Source organism: Mastigoproctus giganteus, chromosome 4, assembly GCF_048544385.1.
Source record: "Mastigoproctus giganteus isolate SK-2022 chromosome 4, ASM4854438v1, whole genome shotgun sequence".
NCBI classification, from domain to species: Eukaryota; Metazoa; Arthropoda; class Arachnida; order Uropygi; family Thelyphonidae; genus Mastigoproctus; species Mastigoproctus giganteus.
The window spans coordinates 213,044,114-213,058,298 of NC_143578.1; the positions used below are offsets into that span (position 1 = coordinate 213,044,114).

Genomic DNA, 14,185 nt, shown 5'->3' on the forward strand with positions numbered 1-14,185 from the left:
GTCTTTAGCTCCATTCAGTGCCTGCGATTAATTGGTGCCTATGGCTAGGCCACACTTCCCATACCCTAGTTATACTTCTGCCTTTTAATGGATGAAAACTGGCTCAGCTTTCTTGATTCAAAAACTCAATTCTTTTGTCCGTCTAAAGTTACAATTAATCTCATTGGAACTTTTAGAAATTTAAATTAATCAATTAATTTAAAGACTAATTAAATAATTTTTTCCCTGAAATTAGACACTTTCATTAAAAATTTGCTGTAAGTGAAATTGAAGAAAAATAAAAGAAAGTGAGAGGAAACTGAGAAGTCGAAAAGAATATGTTCATGAAGTGAACCTCACTGGAACATGACCTATCACCATGGAAAAAAGGGAAAATTAACATTAGAGGTAAATTGGCGAGAAGGACTGTAAGGTAATTGCCTCATCATCTCACGATGGGAGACTATGCAGACTTCAATCTGTAATGTGAAAGTGAGCAATTTAAATAAACTTAAGGAAGAACTAGACAGATTATTAGAGGAGGAGGAGATGGACAGGAAATTATTAGTAAGTTTTTTTGGCTGATGCTGTATAAGCTTTCTTCCTTGCATCATTTGAGAGAGAGCACATTTCAGAGTGTTGAGTGTACATTCATTTTAAAAACAACCATATTATCTATGAGTCAATGTAAAGTTACTCTCATTTTTAATCAAGCAGATATTTAAAAAAAAAAAAAAAACGTTCTTGTTTATACTCTGGCACGACCACCAGGTCAGCGGAGTTAACAATAAATCAATCAATCAATACAAACGGTAATCATATTTAGCAGTCACGGGCTTGAACCCCAGTCCACTCAAAGAGTGTGTGCTATTGCACTTGCACTCCTGACCACTCAGCTATGTCAGGCTTTAGTAGATTCTGAAAAACATCTGCTGGAAAAGCTCCATTACTGTCGGGACCATAGTTCCCTCCAAACAGAAAAATAATGCAGAGTACTTGTAGTGTTATTTTCTCAAAGTATTTCGATACTTACATTGAAACAGAACACTGCTTCTTTACAAAAAAGAAGCAAAATAAAACAAAGTTTTCAATTTAAACTAATAAGTAAGATGAAAGAAAATTAGCTAACAATAGTACAATGGATACATGGACTCATGTTTCTTTTGTCATATTCTAGTCCTCTCATTAACATGAAACATAGGAACTGTGATTCATTATATCAGGAAACATTTTTCCAATCCTCTACTGTCCAATATTAGTGTTCCGGAGCTCAGTTTAACTGTACCTTCTTGTTTTTTCGTTGACAGGAGTGGATTCCATTTTGGTCATTGGCTGCAATGCTCATCTATGACAAGGTACAATAAATTGTGCATTCTGAAATGCACCTTTGGTTACCACTGTTGTACTGTGTTCTTATTTGATTAACTGCAGCCATTCTGGTACAAGTCTTATCAGCTTTCATTGGCCTTTTACATCAAACTGCTTCTCAACCACAGGACTGCTGTTCACTGAATGTTATATGGTTGTTATACCATTCTATATACACCCAAGACACAGTTATATGTGAAACTCCAGCAAGGTTGCAGTTTCCAAGTTATACAATATAGTAGAATATGGTGGCAAATTGATGGAGGTCAGCATTAAGTTACTGGATTTCTTCATGCATCTCATTCAGTAGGAAACAGTACAATAAGGCAAGCATGTTGTACTGTTTCCTACTGAATGAAATGTATGACGAAATCTTAAACATATAGAGGGAATGTGTCACGAACATATTTCCCATATATTAGGCTCCAATATAATGCCAGTGACCATTTCAGCAGTGAATACCAATCATATTTCAACTAGTTTTGGTGGCCTCCTTAGCCCCAGTTCTTGTGCCATTGCTGTTGTCCACTGTAGAGGGGGAAGATTAAATTTGTGGGAGGCCCATTTATACCAACCAGTATTTATCAGCAAAAAATGTGTTTCATGTTAGTGTGGGAACCCGATGCCCAAATTTCAGCTCTGTACAGGATTCTAGGATAGAGGAAGGTGATTATGTATTTGCAAGCTAGCATAGGTTCACAGATGTGGAAGAGTTGATATTTTGCTAGTCAGCAGATCTGATGGAATTAAGTGGTTTTTTTTTTTTTTTTTTCAATATGATAGTGAAATCGTAACTTGGAGTTGAAAAAAATGCCTAAGTCTATGTGCATGGGTAGATTTAGTATTTGAGATGCTCCAATAGCAGCTATGGTCTGTGTTGGATTATTTTTCAGTGAAAAGATAATCTGGGTCGATTTAGACATGTTGATGGAGAGCCTGAAGCATTTAAGACAGTTTTTGAGGTTGCTGAGAATTGCATCAATGTTGGCATTGATATCTGTCATCTTGTCTCCAAGACTGATTCTAATTAATATTTTTAGATCATTGGCATAGCACATAACATTGGATCTGTTCTCAATGAAGGGTATAATGAGACTGAATAAAATTCCAGAAAGTACTCCCTCCCCCCCCGGTACCAAGTAAGCTGTTCAATATTTGTATGCAAAGGATGTAAAATAAGTATGAAGAAATGCACATCTGAAGAATACATAAACTTACAATTGCAAATTCTTCTTCACTTGTTTTTTTTGTCTTTTCTTCCTCCTGGTTACAGACAAGTTCAAGGTCTTCAAATTCTTCAATGGCTAATACTGAAACTAAAATTATAAAGTTAGAATAAAACAAATTCCACTCATTTGGATGCAAATAAATGAAGAAAAACAATAGAAAGGAATAATGATCAATCAAACATACATTTTATGATTTACAGTGAAACCAACTAAATTAACATGTAAAAATCAAGTTCCATTGATTATAGTGGATTTCAAATGTTCTTTAATAACATTATTTATTTTGCTCCTTTAGCAACAACACAGTTCTTAATATGTGCATTTCAAACCATTGTATTTTACAATGCAATGGTAAGTCAGTACAACAACAAGCAAGACTTATACAAAGCACATTCAGAAAATGTTGATTTTTGAATTTTTACTACGAAAAAATTTAAAGAGATTCTCAAATGTAGGAATAAGGAATATTCTACATTTTTAATTCTTCAAAAAACACTTAGAGATAAGACTCAAAATTAAAGAACTTATTTTAAAGTCACCCTGAATATGAAGAATCATCAAGAAAAGACAACAGGTTGGAATACCTATTTTTTGATGTATTGCACCAGGACTGGTAGTTTGGTGCCATTTGAACATGTAAGATTTAGGAGTTAATCATTCAAGCAAAAACATATTCAGTACATAATCCCTGTGCATTCAAAACAATTTCCAGATGTAAACTAAAGTTTTCCATAAGTGCAGCCAATGTTTTTTCAGAAATGACCTCTACAACAGCTGCAATTTCATCTTTCATTTCTTCAATAGTATATAAACTTTGATATCATATACTTGGATTTTAGGAAAGCTTTTGATACTGTGGCACATGGAAGACTACTGTACAAATTAGGCGCCTCCGTAGCCAGGTGGGAAGGAGCAGCAGTGCGTAGCACACGCTTCTTGATTAGACCGGGGTTCGAGCCCGTCACCACCAAATATGGAGAATGCGGAAAGGTCATGGAATGACCACCGTATATCCCGGAGCAATATGGCCTTAGTTGCTAATGCTCCTAAAAACCAAACAACAACAACTGTACAAATTGGAGCAGTATGGCATTAAGGGCAAGTTGCTACAATAGATAAAAGGATGGTTGAGTGGGAAAAGACAGAGGGTCATTATCAATGGACACTGCTCTTCATGAACTAATGTATGTTATTAGTGGAATCCTCCAGGGTTCGGTGTTGGGCCCATTGTTGTTTTCGGTATTTATCAATGATATTGATGAAGGTATATTAGGGTTAATGTCTAAGTTTGCAAATGATACAAAGGTTGGCAGGGTTGTTAATGACCGTAATGATAGTATACTACTGCAACAGAATCTGGAAAAGTTGGGCAGATAGACTGAGAAGTTTAACTGAAGTTTAACACTGACAAATGTAAAGTACTGCATATGGGTGGCAGTAACCCTAGATTAATGTATCATCTGCTTTGTACTACACTCAGGGTAGTGGAGAATGAAAATGACCTGAGGGTACCCCAGGGGCTCACATCTGGTGAGTATGGGCTTGGCAAACCCAGGGTCCTGAGCTGGATATCATCATTCTTCTCTTTCTTGGTGATTCCTTTCTACTTCTGACACTCGCTCACACTCTCTCTCAGGAAATTTTTTTTTTTTTCGGCTGGTGCAGCATAAGCCTCAGGCTTCCTTGCACCATATGGCTAATAATAATAACTGTGCAGTCAGATATGAAGTTTTCTGAGCATTGCAAAAAAGGCTGCAAGAGTAGCTCACGGTGTCTTGTCAATGATATACAGGATTTTGCTAGGAGGGATAAGGGGGTGATGTCCCCTCATATAGCGCAATGGTCAGGCCACACCTTGAGTACTGTATACAGGTCTGGAGGCATCATTTTAGGAAAGGATGTAGAGCTGCTGGAACAAGTACAGAGAAGGGCAATGAGATTGGTGAGTGGAACAAAGGGTTGCTCTTACGAAGAAAGGCTTAAGTTCTGCAAATTGCAGCGTCTGGAGACCAGGCACCTGCGAGGTGATCTGATTGAGGTGTATAAAGCTTTGAATGGTGTGAGCATGCTCAATGCTGATGGGATTCTTCCTGTTGCTCAGAATAATCGCCTGAGAGGGCATAAATTCAAATTGAGCAAAGACGGTTGTAGGATAGATGTGTGGAAGTTTTTCTTTAGCGAGCAGGTGGTTGATTGCTAGAACAAACTTCCATCTGTTGTTGTAGAAGTTGATAACTTAAATAGATTCAAGTGAGACCTTGACAAAATTTGGAGCGAGTGGATGGGTGAAATAAGGAGATTTTTTTTTTTGGCTGATGCTATATAAGCTTGCTTTATTGCATCATGTGCCTATGCTAATGGTAATATTACCAACAGCAAATTCGAATTAATCTTGGAAGCTACTAGGTATTTTGTTCCAACTAAAGAAAAATTGTTCAAGGTTTAGGCCTAAATGGATGTCAAGTGAACTAATGAGGCATGTGGCAGAGAAGAAAAATGCATGGGATACATATAAATTAACAGGTGACACAGAAGCCTATGGAAGATATAAGGTGGTCTGTAATCCAGTCACAAAGAAGGTTAGGCAGACAAAGGCAGTTTACGAAAAACCTGTGGCAAAGGATGCAAAGAAAAACAGCAAAGAGTTCTTTACTCATGTAATTTCTAGAAGGAAGGGGATGAATCAGATTGGTATACTTGATATTAATGGTTCAACTGTTGATGATCCTGGTCAGGTAGCTAACAAACTGAATGAGTATTTTGCATCTATATTTACACGAGTTATTCAGGGAGGGGAATACCAGAGGTGTGTTAAACTATGGTAGTGAGTTAAATGATTTTTTAATAACTGAGAGCAAAGTGAAGGAGAAACTGTTGAAGATAAACATAAAAAAGGCACCTGGGGTGGATGGAATCTATCCAGTTAGAGTCAGTCCTCGTATAACGTGTGTTTACACTACATGAATTTGATCATACACGATTTATAAATAAATAGGGGAACGATATCTTATATAACACGAACCGAATTCGCTTATGCACGATTTGCATTTGTGTTTACAAGAAATGGCAGTCGAACACAGAATCACCCCAAACCGAACACAACATGATAAAAATGAAGAGAAGATTCTGAAAATGTATTTATGTTTCTTATATCAGTGAAGGGGAAACACATTTCACCATAATAACGTAAAAACCAACACAATTCCAGCTATCGGTATAATCGCAAATGCAATTAGATCGAGTTTACTACCAGTTTATAACAGATTTGACTAGCAGAAACGCAACTGGAAATTGTTTTTATTGTAGTAACCCCTAGAAATGTGCTTTAGTAGAATGTGAGGTGTTAATAGTGTATCTCTGCCTTTACAGTGTTGTTTATTCAGTTGCTACATGTGTGCAGCTTTGTTTATCTGTATCAAGTGTGCCTCCTCGTTTTGTAATTGTGCTTTACTCCCTAAAAATGAGTAAATACTTAAAAAAGGTGTGAAAAGAAAGTGTCTCGGTGAAGACACTGCAGATTCATAGAGAAAAAGAAAAGCAATATCGATAAACGAAGGACGACTAGATCAAAAATTCTTACCCGGGAAAATTTATAGTGGCCTCATACTATGGTTTATGGCCAAAATCACACCGGGGTTTCCCCGGTAAGGCTTATGGTCAGTCCACCTCTGTCGATAGAGATGGAATATGAAATTGTGAAACGCTTCGAGCGAAATGAAAGACCATGTGATATTGAACTTGCTGCAGGCCTAAATGAGGCAACGCCAAGAATTAGAAAGAACGCAGAGAAAATAAAAACAACTTTCATAGCAGGAACAACTCAAAGTGTAATTAAAATCCATTAGATTAAGACAAAGAATTGGAAGAGATGGAAAGACTGTCATCTGTTCGGATAGAAAATCAAACAAAAAATAAGTTTGCTTACAATAGAAGCAAAAGCATTAGCAATATTTTATTACGTAATAGTCGTAATAAAATACATAAGTATTTTTATATACGATTTTTTATTGTGTTTGGTAATATTTTGGTTACAAATGTGCGTTCAATCTTGGGTGGTCGGCACCTAACCCTATTTTTCCCATAGGGCTTGTTGTTTATACTGCACGATTTTGCAGTGAACGAGGGTTTCTAGGAACACAACTATCGTGCTATACGAGGACTGACTGTATATTAAAGGAGCAGCAAAGAAAGTAAGATTTAACTTCTGTTACAGGGAAATTAATTGAGGCACTGGTTAAAGAAGCACTGCAGGATCATCTAGACAAGACTTCAGTTATAGCTCAGACACAGCCTGTGTTTGTTAAGGGAAAGTCTTGTCTGACCAATTTGATTGGATACTATGATGTGGTTATAGTATCCAATTAGTGAATGGAACAAAGGGTTGCTGTTACGAAGAAAGACTTAAGTTTTGCAAATTGCAGTGTCTGCTGACTGGTACCTATGAGGTGATCTGATGGAGGAGTATAAGGCCTTGAATGGTTTAAGCAAGCTCAATGCTGATGGGATTCTTCTTCCTGCCCAGATTTTTTTTTTTTTTTTTTTTAGCTGATGCTGTATAAGCTTACTATGCCTCTACTAATGCTAAAGATATGATGCATTTCTGCTAACTTATATGTCTATAAAATAAATTACTTATGGTTAATATCAAAATTTTGATGCCAAAACTGTGTCATAGGTAAGCATTTCTTTATGGATTTCTATAAAGTAACTCCAATATTACTTATAGTACTACTTATATTCAGCTGATTATAAACAGTACTACAAGTAATATTGCAGTTATTTTATAGATTGGTAAAAACTGTAGTTCAGGTGCTTTGAACCATTAAACCAAACAAATTTTTTTTTTATATTAATATATGTGTGGCATGGCTGATTAGTGAATTGCCTGTTGGTTGTATTGTAAATCATGGATTTACAGTAGAACCAACATTTGTTTGTTGTATCCACTGAGGCATGCATTTGAAGCTTCCAGAAGTAATATAATAAGGAAATGATGGTACTTTATGTTCCATGAAATTTTTCTCTTTAAATAACTAGTCTTATACAATGTGGATTTTTTAAAGTTAGTTTATTTAGCCTTATCGACTAAATATATTGTACAATTAGGTAACATTTTTAGGAACCTTGCAGCAACCCATCATCAGACAATACTGTACTAAAGGACAGAAAAACAAATTGTCACAATTAATTATCAATTAATTTATGCATTACTACAAAAATCCAATTATCTGTAACATGCAAATTTTATATAATATAATGTGATCCAGTATGTACTTAGCTGATGAAGGAATACGCTATTCTGAAAGCTCCTATTTACCGTATTAAAATTTATTTTAGCTACTGCATTTGCTGGTTCAACTGTGTTTTCTTTATCAACTTGGATTAAGTTTGGCCGAAACAGTGCTTACAGCACAATAATCAAACCTCCTATCAGAATTTCAAGTATGTCATGCTTGGTTGTTTTGTTCACTTGTATAGTTTGTTGATAAACATTTTCTTCAGCTGTAATAAGCATTACAAATACGAGAAATAAATTATTATTGAATCAATAAAATAAGTTGATAATAGAATAAATACCTCTTTTAATCTGGTCAACAATTTTTTCCATCTCTGTTAATTTGTCCTGTGTAGCTCGATGTGATATTTTCTCATCTTCATACTGCCACAAAATATTTTTACTTATAAATATTCAACAGCACTTTTCCTAGCTTACATTAAATAAACTAATAAAGTAGAGAATAAAACAAGTGTATAATTCTTGTTTATTAAAAACAATTTTTATTGGAACAATGTCTCTAGGAAAGGCAATCTTTAAGGGATACTATCATGATTCATGCACAAATTATTTCCACTAACTTACTGATTATGCTTTAAAAATGTGGCATTTAAATAACTTTAAAATTAGTCAACAAAATAAATTTTTTAGTTTTTATACAGCTGGTCTGAGTATAAGTAAATAACTTTACACGTACTCAGAGTATAACTCGGTGGGTGGGTTTTGGGGCAGTTATCCTGAGCACAGTCTAACAGGACACACACACACACACACCATGCAAAGGTTTGTGCAGACTGGGATGGGGGGGGGGACATATATGGTCTTGTATAAATACACCTAAGTACATCTCACTGTATTTAAGTGATGTATCTCCTTAGTTGATGATCAAATAATTTCAGTTCCTTGGATTTGGAAGAAAATTTAATAACAGTAATTTGCAATAATCACATATAATGCAGTCTTAGGTAATTGGCTGTTCTTTGGGTATGTTTACAGCCATTTGTAAACATACCCCATTATAAGTGCTTCCACTTCTCATTTCTCCAAAAGCTGCATTCTATGAGAAAAATAAAAGAGCAGAGCAAGGATCCAAAATACATTGGTCTCAGACAGTTTTTAAATTCTATACAGTGGAACCAACTGATGATTTTACCAACAGCAAATTCTAAATGGAAAGCATTCAAGGAATTAATTTTGGAAGCTACTATGCTTTTCATACAAATTAAGAAATACTGTTCAGGATTAGGCCCAAATAGATGTCACATGAACTAATGAGACTCATAGCAGAGAAGAAAAATGCATGGGATACATAAAAATTATCACATGACAGAGAAACCTATGGTAGTTAAAAGCTAGTCATAAAGGAGGTTAGACAAGCGAAGGCAGATTACAAGAAATATTTGCCAAAGGATGCTAAGAAAAACAGCAAGGACTCCTTTACTTATAAACTCTAGAAGGAAGGGGACGAATCAGGTTGGTCCACTTGATATCGATGGTTCAACTGTTGATGATCCCACTGAGACAGCTGGCAAACTGAATGAGCATTTTGTATCTACATTCACACACGAAGAATTCTGCAGAGAAGCAAAGGACAGAAGCTTATTAAATTCTAACAGGTTAGTTAGTTAGTTATTTTGGTTTCTAGAAGCATTAGCAAATAAGGCCATATTGCTCCGGGGATATGTGGTGGTCATTCCCTGACCTTTCCGCATCCTCCATATTTGGTGGTCACGGGCTCGAACCCTGGTCAAATCAAGAAGTGTGTGCTATGCACTGCTGCTCCTGACCACTTGGCTATGGAGGCGCCCATTCTCACAGGGAGCTTAATGATTTTGTAATAACCAAGAGCAAAGTGGAGGAGAAATTGAAGTTAAATATAAGAAAGGCACCTGGGGTGGACAGGATCTATCCAGTTATATTAAAGGAGGCAGCAAAGGAAGTCAGCAATCCCTTAGCCATAATTATGAGAGCATCCTTGGACTCATGGGAAAGTTCCAAAGGACAGGAGATGTGCAAATGTATCCCCAATTCACAAAATGGGAATCAAAGGGTGACAATGAGTAATTACAGACATGTTAGTTTAATTTCTGTTCAGGGGAAAATAATGGAGTCACTGGTTAAAGAAGCATTGCAGTATCATCTCGACAAGACTGCAATAATAATTCAGACACAGCATGGGTTTGTTAAGGGAAAGTCTTGTCTGACAAATATGATTGGGTACTATGATATGGGTGCAAAGGAACTGGATGCAAAAAATAATTTTGATATCATATACTTGGATTTCAGGAAAGCTTTTGATACTGTTGCACACAGAAGACTACTGTATAAATTGGAGCAGTATGGTATTAAGGGCAATTTGCTACAAATGGATAAAAGGGTGTTTGAGTGGGAGAAGACAAAAAGTAGTAATCAATGGAAGCCGCTCTTCATGGACTAACTTTATTAGTGGAGTTCCCAAGGGTTCAGTGTTGGGCCCATTGTTGTTTTGTGTATTCATCAATGACATTGATGAAGGTATATCAGGCTTAATGTCCAAGTTTACAGAGATACAAAGGTTTACAGGGTTGCTAATGACAGTAATGGCAGTGTGCTACTGCAACAAGATCTAGAAAAAGTTGGGCAGATGGGCTGAGAAGTGGCAACTAAAATTTAACAGACAAATGCAAAGTACTGCATATGGATAGAAGTAACCCCAGAGAAATGTACCAACTGTGTGGTACTACACTTAGGGTGGTAGATAATGAAAAAGACCTGATAGTAATTGTGTAGTCAGATATGAAGTTTTCTGAGCAGTGCAGGCAGGCTGCCAGAGAAGGTCATGGGGTATTGTCAATAAGATACAGAAATTTTGCTAGTAGGGAAAAGGAAATGAAAAGCATATAGGTCTGGAGGCCTCATTTTAGGAAGGATGTTGAGTTGCTTGAGTGAGTATAGAGAAGGGCAACAAGATTGGCGAGGGACACGAAGGGGTACTCTTACCAAGAAAGGCTTAAATTCTGCAAATTTCAGCATCTGGAGACTAAGCACCTGTGAGGTGATCTAATTGAGGTGTATAAGGCCTTGAATGGTTTGAGCAGGGTCACTGCTGATGGGATTCTTGCACTTGCTCAGATTAAGTACCTGAGGAGGCATAAATTCAAACTGAGGAAAGACAGTTGTAGAATAGATGGTTGGTAATTTCCCACTTCACTCTTAGAACTGCCCTTATGTATTGGAGATACATTGGCACTTTTCCAATCCAACAGAATCATTCCCAAGTCCAGTGATGGTCTCATAATTAGCCTCAATGGTTCAATGCATTCACTTGCCTCCTCCCTTAAGATTATAGGGTATATGCTATCAACCACAGGAGACTTACTGGCCTGCAAGCTCGAAAGGTTTTTCATTAAATAATCATGTGAAATTTCAATATCATTAATTTCATATTTTTCAATTTCACTCCCATAATTTCTCTTTGACAAAAAGGATTTTTCTTCTGTAAATATAGATGGAAATAACTATAGAGTTTATCTGCAACATCAGCTGGTATCTAATACTGTCCCACATCCATTACATAAGGGTCCGATTTGGTTTTTCCCTTCTCTTCTTTGCATTTATATATGTGAAGAATTTCTTATCCCCACTCTTTGATCTCTTTGCTAGCAATTTCTCATAATTTGCCTTTGCCAGCCTAACCTTTTCTGTGGCACTGTTACAGATCACTTTGTAGCTGTTATAGGCTTTAGTACTTTTTATTGCTCCAACTTTTCCATGCAGTCTTTTTCGGCTCAAGTAATCTGGCAACTTCATTATTCATTCAACTTGGAATATTCCTCGTGGAGTATAGTGAAGCATATGAACAGAAGAAGAAAAGAATCACTTAAGTTTATCAAGTGGAAATCTTCTGTACACCAATGGAAACAGTAAAAGGAGCAAAAGTGGAGTTGGCTTTCTGGTTGATAAAGACATAAAAAACAACATTTTGGAATTCAAAAGTACATTACCAAGGGTGTCAAGACTACTACTCAGGAATTCTAAGAGGTACAAGCTAAAGGTTATAATGATTTATGTACCAACATTGAGCCATGATGATGAAGAGGTTGAAGAAATGTACACCAAAATTGAGAGCCTTCTAGGTGAGCAGAAAACCTATTACATATCATTATGGGGGGATGTCAATGCTAAGGGTGGAAAGAGACAAAATAGTGCAGAAAGGGGACCTATAGGAAATTTTGGAATTGGTGAAAGAAATGAAAGAGGCAAAAGACCTGTGGAATTTGCAGAACCTTGAAGAATGTCAGTAATCTTCACTTTTATCAAGAAAAGGGTAAACAGAAAGTGGACATGGAAGAGCCCAATGGATTAACAACTAATGAAACAGACTTCATCCTCACTAACAGAAGATATATCGTGAATGATGTTACCATCCCAAACAAGGTAAAAGTTGGAAGTGATCACAGAATGGTAAGATGCACACATGATATACACTGGTGTTCAAAGAAAGTGCATCACCCCTTAAAATTGTAATTGTTGTTCGAATAACGTAAGTATATGGCAATATTTCTTACAGATTGCATCAGATAAGATTGACAGGCATAGGTGATGATGTAATATTGCATCAGCTGTTACTTTCAGCTATATAAGCATGCTCTGCAAGAGTTGCAGTTATTCCTTGCTTGTGCCAGGATGGCAAGTTACATGCAGTTGATGCCACAAAGAGAGAGTGCTATTGTTGCTTTACATGAGGAAGGATGTTCTTCCTGTCATATTGTTTATAGAGTGTCTTGTAATCAGTTGATTAAAGTCAACTGATTACAAGACACTCTATAAACAATTTTTTCTTTTGAAGTAGTCCCCCAGGGGTGGAGTACTTTCTCCCCCTGGGGGAGAAAAGAACACAAAGATTTCTTTTGTTCTTTTCCTTGGTCGGATTACTGTTTCAAATCTTCTGATGTCAACATTTTCTCAGATTGTGTCATTGAAATATTCTTGTATGGATGAAATCCTTTATGCCACAATCCACCTTAAATCTCGTCCTTTATCTAAATCTTGATTTTCCAAAAAATGTGCCAAGATAAGTATGTTGCATATTGCAATTGACCTGTATCAAGTCTCCAGCTTCATTTTCTGCCCACAACAAAGCTCAAAACAATTGTAAAGCAGTTATGAATCAATCCAAACTAGATTTCAAACAGGCTAAGAGTAGAAAACTTGCTTCAAGCATAGAATGTTCGATGCACAGAAAGTGCCAAGCTATTGGCCACAACTTTTGCCCATCTCTATTACCATCACTGCCAAAACAGATAGTTCTATTATAACTTCAGCCAAAGTTAAAACTGATCTGCTAGCATCCATCTTTTCTTCTAATTCATGTACTGATGATCTCTGTAAACCACATCCAACCATTCGCAGTACATTCCATTCAATGCCTCCTGTAGTTTTCCATCAAAATGATGTCAGAAAGATTCGAACAATCTTGATGCCAAGAAAGCTACAGATCCTGATGGTATTTTCCCTACTTGTTCTTAAAACCCATGCTTCTGAGCTTACTCCTGTTCTGTGTTGCCCCTTTTCACTTTCTTATTCAAAAGGTGTTTTTCTCTTCTGTTTGAAAATTTGCCCATATCCAGCCAGTTCCTACAAAGGGTGACAAATACCTCCCGTCCAATTATCATACTATTGCACTTACTTCTGTTCTTTCTAAAATAATGGAGAAATCAATTAACCATAAATTCAAACTATCTAGAAACCTTCCATCTGATTCTGACAGTGAATCCACTGGTTATATTCTGGCTTATGTTACCCATCTATATAAAAAAATTAAGAAATTTACCTCAATATTTTTCATAAAGATTAATTTTTTTATATAGATTAACATACAACTTAGAATGCATTGAGCTTAACAGCTCTGTTTTATTAATTGTTACCCATCTATGGACAAATTCAATGGAAAAGTTTGGTGAAACTCAAGCAAGTTGCTCTTTACATTTCAAAAGCTTTTCATTGTGTTTGACATAAATGTCTTCTAAATAAGCTTCCATCTTATAGTCTGCTTTTTTTTTTTTTTTAAACTGGGTATCCAGTTTTCTCTCTGCCCTGTCACTGCAGGTAAAGGTAGATAGCTCTGTCTTCTAACTTCTCTACTAATTCTTGTGTTCCCCAAGGTTCTTGCTCCCACTCTTTTCCTCCTGTATATTAATGATCTTCTTCCCTTGACCAGGAATCTTATCCATAGTTTTACTGATGACAGCACATTGCATTGTACATTCCAATTTGAGAAACCTTTCCCTGCAGAAACAGCTTAAACTTCTTGAATATCCACTACCAATTCCTTAAATGCTAATCTTCAGGTAAT

General features: G+C 36.3%; 1 protein-coding gene across 1 annotated transcript in view; it reads right to left on the reverse strand.

The window, feature by feature from the left end:
• The window catches only part of LOC150087390 (uncharacterized), a 208,233-nt gene that overhangs the window by 113,025 nt on the left and 81,023 nt on the right, over positions 1 to 14,185 (reverse strand). The window contains exons 7-8 of the mRNA XM_090372039.1: positions 8,154 to 8,235; positions 2,566 to 2,663 (exon numbers count right to left, since the gene is read on the reverse strand). Of these exons, the coding sequence (XP_090228165.1) occupies positions 2,566 to 2,663; positions 8,154 to 8,235 (180 nt within the window). The remainder of the gene's footprint in view (positions 1 to 2,565; positions 2,664 to 8,153; positions 8,236 to 14,185) is intronic.